Here is a 10,674-nt window from a genome sequence, read left to right as displayed (position 1 = left end):
TGCAGAGATCAAGAGGTGGAGATAAAATGTATTACTTACTCTTCTCTTATGACAGCCACCCTCCATTTACTGACAGAAGAAATAAATGACCATCATACAACAAGCTAACCCCAAACATTCATCTGGAACATTCTCTTCATCCCCTTCACCTTGATTGTTTGCAACTGTTTTCCTCACCGGAGGCTTTTTTAAAGGACATATGAAATCCAACATCAAGGGACATGAGCATATTGAGCTAATATTTCTCTCCTAAGCATAAGAAATGCAACCCAAATGATATCTGCTTTTAAGCATTTTTTAATAAACAGCATTTTGTTTGTTACATAACCAACAATAGGAAATTTAAAAAGGCATTAAAAAAATGTGTACATTTCTAAATTATTTACAAACATTTCCAGTGTTAATGAAACAAATATGAACTGTTCAACAACATTTAGGTATCAAGCAAACAAAATATATGACAATTTAGAAGAACAAAAAACTTTAATTACACTTTTTTATCAAATTAATGTTTGCATTATATCTTTGCAGTTCTTGTTCTGAGTTTTCTCTTGATTATGAGATGATCGCTCTCTTGATTATCATCACTGCTTCCAATGATCTGTAAAATGATTTAATGAATTTAACACGCATTTACCTGACAGCATTGCTGCATGGCATTTACATTTTTTTAACACATTTTTAGGACCTGAACAAATACATTTTAAACTGTACCTCCATACCACATCACACACACACACACACACACACACACACCTCAAAACCACTCACATTCAACAAGGCTTTAGAACTTATTTCAACTATTTCTACATGTCAAACGTAAACATATGAAAGAACATTTCATAAATATAAATAATGACATAAAAAATTTAATGTAGCACAACTGAGCTTTTTTTTCTCTCTCCAAACATGACGTTACCAGGGTAATGTTATTGTTTTGATAAAGCATGAAACTTTTCAGCAAGTGTGGTTTATGTATCATTTTATCATTTTTAGTACATCGTGTGTACATAGTGCCCAGATGTTCAGGTTACTCAAACAAACAGAGCAATGATTTAGCACCATAGAGCCCAATGTTCTATGAAATCAAATATAATGTCTTACTTCTTAATTTACTCTGCATAATAAGTTGTGATTATAAAAATAGTATTAAAAGTATTAAAGAGTATTTAAAAATGTAGCACTGGAAAAATTAAAACAATGATCAACTCTGTTTTTTTTAGGCTTAAACATAAAAATGTCATATAGCTGTCAAAACATGATCTCTAACACATGATGTGCTTCTCATTCATTCATTCATTCATACATACATATAATTCACTCTTATGTGACTATCGCACAGGAAACACCACTTACATGATGATAGGTTATGTCCAGCGGGGAGGAAACATGAGTCTTGAAGAGCTTTCGTTTGGATCTCTTGGGTTTGTTGTTTTCAGAAGGATTCAGTGGTTCAGGGGATTTAACATTCACCATGCTTATGATCTTTTTGGCTGAGGATAGAGTTAAAAGTTGGGTCATGCTGAGAAACAGTATGAAACAATTTTGGCAGAGAGCTCCAATCAATGCCATTGACTGAGTGTAAAATTAAGAGACAGAGCTGACCTTTGCTCCCAAAGAGGGTTGGAGAGCTCTGGATAAAGTCACCAATCTTTTTCAGGGCTCCGTCTTTTTTCCCTTTCAGGCTGGCTGAGCCTTTCTGCTTTAATTGACTCACCTTTTTCCCTTGCACCGTGGGAGTCTGGTGAGGTGCAAAAATACAGAATACAACTAGCTCAGCATATTATCAAATAAACATTACAGAGAAAGATGTGAGATGTCACATGTGTATTAATGGACAGAAAGTTACCTCAATAGACTGCATGTTTTTCCTGTTGTTCACCTTCAGCCGTCGGTTTTTCCGATTTTCCGACTCCACAGAGCTCTAGAATAACAAACACATATAACACAAGTTATATGATTATGTGTTGCATTATATGTATGATGACCAAGTTAATGTGTTAGCACAATTGATTAATGTTTCATTGTTCATTTTTTAAATGTCTTGCAATTTGACAAGGCTTTCTAAAATAGACTGGAACCTTCAGAGTTTACTGCAACTAATTATAGCTGCAATACAAAGACAATTTTTATGGCTAATTTATTTATAAATTAATCCCAAAAGTAAACACATTTGGATTATTTTTCTTGTGAAATGTAATCATTATCATGACATTAGAATGTTTAAATGATCTTTCCTTAACAGGGAACTGAATGTGTTAACTATGGAAAAAAGTATAATGATTAATCATGTTGGTATTTTAATAAATTAATAGGTTTAATTATATGTATTATAAAATGTAAATGAATGTATAGTATGGAAATTAATGCAGGACTCGTTAAGGGTTCTGACCAGTGAATTTCCACAATTTTTTTAATTACTTTTTTAGTCATTTGTGCTGAAAAGCATTTTATAGATATTGCACTCACAAAGAGTAAATTCTAACTTGAGAAATACTTGAGAACTTAGCATAATTAAAAAAGGGGAAAGACTATGGAAACTTTTCATGACATTTCCAGATGTGAAAACTCACACTTTTGAAATTTCCTGACCATGGGAACCTTTCATATTTTTGATTGCTTAGAAAGCACAACAAAATGTTTAGACATGGTGTCTGTATACCTCCAACTCTGGGCTCTTTCTCTTTCTGGCTGTACTTCTGAGTTTTTTCGTGACAGACTCTTCTTCTCCTGGTTTCCTGACATTCATTCGCTCAGGTTTAAGTGGTGTAAAATAGTTGCCTTCGTTCTCTGTCTTCACCTTTGATGTCTGTTTGGGATGGTCAACTTTCTGGGTAACAGCTTTACAAGAAACAGACAAATCATCTTTTTCCCTTTGTAATTTCACAATGGTATCCTGCTTCTCAGCCCGCTGCTGCTTTAAAATGTCCTGTAATCAGTATGAAGGGAAGTGAAGAAGAAAAAATATTATGTTAAATAATAAATATTATATTAAAATGTTCTAATATTATACTAGCACTATCATCAAACATTGTTACTGATTTAAAGCATTTTAAAATCCTTCCAGTTTGCTTTAATTCGCAATGGCCTAATAATTCAACATCTTAACTATTGATAGGCTGTTACATTGATCAATGAGGCAATATTTAGTCATTCAGAAATAATTAGGCTTTGACCAATAACATTCCTCAACTTGCCAAATAAAAATGGCCATTCCACTCTGTGTCAGTTTTTTAAAATTCTAAATCAGAGTAGTGCAATTTTACAATTTTTGGTGTACTTTGAGCAAATACGGTATAAAAGAAGTTGAATTAATTAATTATTGTACCAGCCAACCTGCTCTCTAATAGTGGTATCAACCATTCAAAAAACACAGTAGCTGATACTGATCTAGATTACTTGTATATACAGTATATTAGCAGCAGTGCTCAGTAAAGTGTAGATGGAGAAGATGCATAATCAAATGAATGCTGTTTAAAGCACTATTCAGATGGACATCATTGAACTTGTATTATATCTTGCACTAAGGTGGCATGTCAAATAAAAAATAGCCCAACTTTTTAAAATCGTGTCTTGAGACCTCTACATCCTGCTCTACTGCGTCATGCTTTTGCATGCAAAAACATGTCTTATATGATCCTACCTGTACTAGATGTCTAGTGGTTCAAGAAAAGAGAGTTTTGCACATTCCACTCTTCTGCAGTGATATTACTGTCCTGCTGTAGTCCTGTCATTCCTCCTGTTGGCAAGTCACTCGGACCACAAAAATGATATTCACTCAGAAACCTGCTGGTAAAATAAATTACTACTCAGAGCTAAATCCTGCCCTCAAGTCTGTGAAAAATAAAATAATGTGGCAGGGAGAGAGAGAGAGATGGAAAGCTGATCCTATTACCAGCTCCAGCTGCAGCCTGACCTGTTGGTCACCCTCTAGTTGCCTTGCTGCCTGAGCCACTTTCCTCATGGCTGCTTCATCCAGCCCCTTTTCCTGCTTATCATCTGCCTGCTCCTCATTAGGCTGAATACTTTTTTTTTACTGCTGGCAAAACCCAGTTGAGGAAAAGTTGGAGGGATCATAGACTTCCTTACCTTTGTGTTTTCTGCAGGTCTGCAAGCTCTCTGTTCTTCCTGCTGAGGTTCAACCGAGACACCAAAACTTGGTTTCTGATACATCTCCTGCAGTTGTGCAGGATCTGAGAAGAACAGAGATGTCTGAGCTTAGCTTCAGTTACAGGTGAGACAGGTGAACTGAACAGTGTAACGGAAGCAGTGTTACCATGACACCAGAATTTCAGTAGATGATACTAATAGCAGTAAAATGTCTTCAGTATCACATAATACGTCCAAAATCATTCTAATATGCTGATCGGTGCTCAAGAAACTTTTCTTATTATCAATGTTTACAAATTTGTTGCACTGCTTAATATTTGTGAGGAAATAATTTTTTTTTCAAGATTCTTTGATGAAAAAAAAATAAATGAAAAAAAAGAATAGCATTTATTTGAAAAGGAAATCTTGTGTAACATTATAAATGTATTTACTGTAACTTTTGATCAGTTTAATGCATTCTTGCTGAATAAAAGCACCCCCCCCCCCAAAAACAATGTTTACAAATTTGTTGCACTGCTTAATATTTGTGAGGAAATAATTTTTTTTTCAAGATTCTTTGATGAAAAAAAAATAAATGAAAAAAAAGAATAGCATTTATTTGAAAAGGAAATCTTGTGTAACATTATAAATGTATTTACTGTAACTTTTGATCAGTTTAATGCATTCTTGTAAAAAAAAGCCCCCCCCCCCCCAAAAAAAAAAACACACACACACAAAATAGTAGTGTATATATTAACAAAATTACCAGTAGTGTATATATTAACAAAAACAATTTACTTTAAGTAAACAGTCAGTGAAGAACAAAGGAATAAATTAAAAGCAGTGTTTTACCATTTTCCTTGTAAATATTGCTGTTTGATTAGTATTAAATGTAGGAGATATAATTATAGAATATAAATAAAATGTGTTCATATAAATTAATACATTTAAACTAGAAATAGAAGATATAAAAATTATTATTACGTTTAACAATCATTTAATAGTCATTATTGATACATTTCAATTAAAAATAGAGAATTAAAAAGTCAATATTGCTGCTTAATATTTAAATATTAGATTAATATGAGTAATAAATGAATACAGTTAATACTGAAAGTCTGGAATCTTGTTTTTCTTGTATCTACTTGGCATTGAAGTAACTATGTTTTGAATTCCCCAAATTGAATCTTGCTGACTTCTCACAGTATGTTGTCTAGCAGAGATTTATACAAATTACAATTAGAACAGACTCCTTCAGCTATGGATTCAGTCTCATTCAGTTTGGCCTCCAGCAATTTCTCCTCATCTGTCTGTGTGCACTTGTTATTTAAGTTACCACACATCTCCTTAATCAGCTTCTGCTCTGCCAAAAGATCTGCAAACAAAATCTTACTAAGGACAAAACGTAAGCCGATTTAGTTGGTACTGCGGGAAAAAGGGGTTTAAATGAAAAGATAAATAGGTTACCTTGACAGGTTGTTTGGAAAGGCTGTATGTTTTCCTCTTCTATGACATGGTTAGGCTTCACCTGTGAGTGAAAAGATGTAGAATAATCCAGCATTTAATACCTGATAACATAAACTGAACAAAGCTGAGAGAAAGAGCAGCACTCACAGTCTGCTGTGGGTCAATAGATTGCTCTGTACAGCTCAAACTGTGCCCAGCCTGATCCCTCAGCTTATTTGCTTCACATAGCCTCTGCTGAAACATTTTGTTTTCTTCACTTAAGATAAAAATCTGATGGAAAAAAAGGATTGTTTTTAAAAAACCCTGTTAAAATCACTTTTAGAACACTAACAATGGACAAAAGCAGTGATATTTCCAACCTGTTTCTCTAACTGTTCTTTCTGCATGTTAGCCTCACATAATTGATCTCTGACATCAGATCGCTCCCTCTCCACCTGCTGCAAATCGTAACTCAAGGTCTTGATTTTATTACGTCCATCATTCACAAGTTTTCTCAACCTATAAAAAGACCAAGAGATCACTAAAACCAACTACAAATAAACAATCTAGTGAATATAAAACAAGTCACTGACTCAACAGAAATAAGGACCTACACTTCTTGAGTTATCAGAAAGTTTGGATGAGAAATGAGAACTTACTTCGAAAGCTCATGGGCTTTAGTCTCTAGTTCTGCATCTTTATGAGCCAGATCTTTCTCCATCGCAGTTATTCTCCTCTTGGCCTTGTCTCTTACCTCAGAGATCTCATTCTCTACAATTGTTCTCACTATGTTCTGAACCTCCTCGTGCTGGTTCAGTTTTCTCAGCGTTTGAATGAGTTTCTCCTGCAGTTTTTTCCAACAATCATCTCTGGAGTCTTGCTCTTGTTCTTCTATCCTACCCTGCTGATGATTCAGAACATTCAGCTCTTCCAGGAGCTCAGAGTTGCTTTTTATTTGGGCCACAACAACCTTTTGAGCTTCATAACAGCTCAGGAGACTCTGGTACTCCTTTGCCTGTGCATCACGCTCATATTGAAGCTGACTGCAGAGTTCCTTCAGCTGGCACATGTTTGCTCTGGTCTGGCTGACCTCTTGCTCCAGGTCATTGATCTGTCGGCTCTTCTCATGAGACAACTCCACCATCCTCTCACATTCAGCCTGTGTTTTGTCATGTGAGAGCTGGCGGGCACTGAGTTCCTGACGCAAGTGATTCGAAAACTCTTGGGCTTTAGTCTCTAGTTCTGCATCTTTATGAGCCAGATCTTTCTCCATCGCAGTTATTCTCCTCTTGGCCTTGTCTCTTACCTCAGAGATCTCATTCTCTACAATTGTTCTCACTATGTTCTGAACCTCCTCGTGCTGGTTCAGTTTTCTCAGCGTTTGAATGAGTTTGTCCTGCAATTTTTTCCAACAATCATCTCTGGAGTCTTGCTCTTGTTCTTCTATCCTACCCTGCTGATGATTCAGAACATTCAGCTCTTCCAGGAGCTCAGAGTTGCTTTTTATTTGGGCCACAACAACCTTTTGTGCTTCATAACAGCTCAGGAGACTCTGGTACTCCTTTGCCTGTGCATCACGCTCATATTGAAGCTGACTGCAGAGTTCCTTCAGCTGGCACATGTTTGCTCTGGTCTGGCTGACCTCTTGCTCCAGGTCATTGATCTGTCGGCTCTTCTCATGAGACAACTCCACCATCCTCTCACATTCAGCCTGTGTTTTGTCATGTGAGAGCTGGCGGGCACTGAGTTCCTGACGCAAGTGATTCGAAAACTCTTGGGCTTTAGTCTCTAGTTCTGCGTCTTTATGAGCCAGATCTTTCTCCATCGCAGTTATTCTCCTCTTGGCCTTGTCTCTTACCTCAGAGATCTCATTCTCTACAATTGTTCTCACTATGTTCTGAACTTCCTCGTGCTGGTTCAGTTTGCTCAGTGTTTGAATGAGTTTGTCCTGCAGTTTTTTCCAACAATCATCTCTGGAGTCTTGCTCTTGTTCTTCTATCCTACCCTGCTGATGATTCAGAACATTCAGCTCTTCCAGGAGCTCAGAGTTGCTTTTTATTTGGGCCACAACAACCTTTTGAGCTTCATAACAGCTCAGGAGACTCTGGTACTCCTTTGCCTGTGCATCACGCTCATATTGAAGCTGACTGCAGAGTTCCTTCAGCTGGCACATGTTTGCGCTGGTCTGGCTGACCTCTTGCTCCAGGTCATTGATCTGTCGGCTCTTCTCATGAGACAACTCCACCATTCTTTCACATTCAGCCTGTGTTTTGTCATGTGAGAGCTGGTGGGTACTGAGTTCCTGACGCAAATGATCTGCCTCCGTCATTAAGGATTCAATAGATTTGGACTGACTGCAATACTCTGCTTGATGTCCCTTAATCAAAGCTTTGGCTGCATCGAGTTCTTCTGAAAGCTCATTGGCAATCTTTGTCTGAGTGCTCAATTCCATCTGGAGAGTTTTGAGCTTTGAGCGCATCTCACTGGCCGTTTGCTGCAGTACATGTAGCTCATTGGCAAGAGCCTTGTTCTCATTTGTGACTTTGTTGACCTCTGCTCTCTCCATCGCCACAGTAGCTTCATATGCACGAGTCTGCTCTGCCAATCTATCAGACAGATCACACACTTTTTTCTCAAGTGAACAGCGCTCAAGTTTAAGTTCATTCAGCTGCTCATCTTTCATTTTCAGTTCTTGCAGAAGCTGTTGAGTTTTTTGACTTGTCATTTCCTCCCCTCTAGGTTCACCATCTTCATTCAGCATACACTTACAGTTGTTTCTGAAATTTAGGATTTCTTCTTTGATATTATTAATTAAGGCCTGCTGTACATTGGGAAAGAAAGAAAAAAAACATCAATACAGTCCAAATGTATAACTAAATGTATAAGTAAAATAAGCCTACTATGAGCTACTTTCATGGTGTTTTTAATGTCCTTTTTGGATTTTGATGTACTCATCACGATAAACCCTTGTTTGCTGAAAAGACATGTGGCAAGATACTTAAATTCTCTTTTTGTGTTCACAAAAAAACAGGTTTGAAATTAAATAAGTTAATGACAGAATTAATTTTCAATCAGTCTCACTTGTAGATCACCACTCTTAATCACCATCACATTCCTTGGTGTTCATGTCTCTGAGGATCTTTCCTGGACCCTCAATACCTCCACTCTTACCAAAATGGCACAACAGCATCTTTATTTCCTTAGGACGCTAAGGAAATAACATCCTGTTGAAATTTTAACACTGCACTATTGAGAGCATCCTAACAAACTGCATCACAGTGCGGTACGGCAACTGCACTGTCTCAGACCAGAAAGCCCTTCAGCAACTGCCCAATACATCACAGGTGTTCAGCTACTCTCCATCAAAGACATTCATCACATACGCTGCCTAAAGAAGGTGAGAAGCATTATCAAATACTCCTCTCACCCCAGCCACAGACTGTTTACTCCACTCCCATCTGAGAGATGTTATAGGAGCCTTCGCTTCCGCACCAGCAGACTCCGGAACCGTTTCTTTCCCTCAGCTGTAGGGATGCACAATATTACATTTTTGCCAATATCCAGCAACTCATTTTGGCTCGATAGCCATTATATATTTCCTTTTGCTTTGAAACAACACCAACTCTCTCCTGTGCAGAAATTATAAACAAATTATTTTGAATTTTGGTTAGTTTTGAGCAAAAACTTATTTCTTAGAACTAATAAACTTTATTAAAGTTTTTTTAATGAGTATATTGAAAGCTTTGAAAATAACTATAATAAAATCAATCTCTGCTGTTTTTTGTTATTTTTTTACCTTAACATTTTATTTGTGTATTTAACATTAACAGATGGTCTAAAGCATAAGAACTGTAAAAATTCTAAAAATATTTTAGAGCTCCTTGTATTTAAGTTTTCATAGTCCATTTGAAAAAAATATATTACATATTAATTAATAAATCTGTATATATTAAATTATTTAATAGCCTATACACGTGTCATGTTTGTGATTTTTATTCGGGTAAGCTATATACCTTTAAATCAAAACAGACTTGTGATTTTATGACATCAATTACTGCTTTATTTATACAGAAACACAAGTATCTTAATGTTATTTGTGTATTTTTCTTTCATTTTATTACAAGTAGGCTAACTGCTGCAGGCGACTGTTTACTCTATTGCACACCGGACGTGTCATTCTGTATGTGCATTCTCAAATTAAATGTGGCAATCCAAAACTGTGAATGTAATCATCATACAGGTAAATGTTCGCTTCAAGAATGACCGCACTGCTGATGTGATCGCTAGCACACCCTGAGCACATGTGAGCTATTCGTTTTATCGGCTTGGCATACATTTTTTCAAATCGGCCAATGCCGAATGTTTATATTTTAAGCCTTTATCCAACAGGGTCTGGCTGCAGACTTAAACTTGCACTTTCAGACTTGCACTTTCAGACACTTGCGCTTCCGCAATTTACGTCACTTGCAGTCTTTATTTTTTATTTTGTTCTATTTATTGATTTTTTTTTGTTTGAATCTCTCAACATTTTACAACAGTAGCCAGGTGGTGAAGACAAGAAAAAAAAGGAAACTAAATTACAACATCACTTGCAATCGCCACTTGCACTCTCCGCTACCTGCGACGTCACTTGCAATCCACACAAAAAGTGGTGATTTAATGATTACAACTAATTTAGAACAATAACATACAGGGTCCTACAAGAAAAAGACAAGACCCTCAAATCCGTGGCCACAGAACAGCAGAATATGAATGCAATGCACAAAGTCTCTCATTAAGCCTTTTCATCCCATAGAAAAACAAACACTCAATATGATGGCTTAATGTATTAAGATGCTATTAAAATATCAAATTCAATATATAGTTTATTAATATAATAATTATGTATATAGTATTTTCCTCCCATACCGCAAAACGTGGCATAGATGGCCATGAACACAATGCGCAAACTTCCACTTGTCCTCCCATACAGCAAAACGCGTAATGTGGCATAATTAAGGACTAAGGCGATAAAGACAATTCAGTAGCCTATATGTCTTGTTGTTGACGCAAAGTACATACAGACCAGCAGTTATGAACATGCATTATGAAATGCATTAAGTGATATTAAAAGGATCAACTCCGTACAGGCAAGCAGAC

At 36.4% G+C, this 10,674-nt stretch overlaps 1 protein-coding gene across 1 annotated transcript in view; it reads right to left on the bottom strand.

Moving 5' to 3' along the window:
- Nucleotides 1-371: 371 nt before the first annotated feature.
- LOC107594156 (kinesin-like protein KIF20B) overlaps nucleotides 372-10,674 on the bottom strand; it is a 54,875-nt gene continuing 44,572 nt past the window's right edge. The window contains exons 18-28 of the mRNA XM_016284107.1: nucleotides 6,195-8,356; nucleotides 5,916-6,054; nucleotides 5,704-5,826; nucleotides 5,557-5,617; nucleotides 5,327-5,464; nucleotides 4,090-4,193; nucleotides 2,663-2,929; nucleotides 1,850-1,924; nucleotides 1,606-1,741; nucleotides 1,357-1,493; nucleotides 372-601 (exon numbers count right to left, since the gene is read on the bottom strand). Of these exons, the coding sequence (XP_016139593.1) occupies nucleotides 518-601; nucleotides 1,357-1,493; nucleotides 1,606-1,741; nucleotides 1,850-1,924; nucleotides 2,663-2,929; nucleotides 4,090-4,193; nucleotides 5,327-5,464; nucleotides 5,557-5,617; nucleotides 5,704-5,826; nucleotides 5,916-6,054; nucleotides 6,195-8,356 (3,426 nt within the window). The 3' untranslated portion in view covers nucleotides 372-517. The remainder of the gene's footprint in view (nucleotides 602-1,356; nucleotides 1,494-1,605; nucleotides 1,742-1,849; nucleotides 1,925-2,662; nucleotides 2,930-4,089; nucleotides 4,194-5,326; nucleotides 5,465-5,556; nucleotides 5,618-5,703; nucleotides 5,827-5,915; nucleotides 6,055-6,194; nucleotides 8,357-10,674) is intronic.

This window comes from Sinocyclocheilus grahami, unplaced genomic scaffold (genome assembly GCF_001515645.1).
Source record: "Sinocyclocheilus grahami isolate Dianchi unplaced genomic scaffold, SAMN03320097.WGS_v1.1 scaffold180.1, whole genome shotgun sequence".
NCBI classification, from domain to species: Eukaryota; Metazoa; Chordata; class Actinopteri; order Cypriniformes; family Cyprinidae; genus Sinocyclocheilus; species Sinocyclocheilus grahami.
The sequence above is the reverse complement of the archived record's forward strand: the minus strand, read 5'-3'. Positions and strand labels throughout refer to the sequence as shown.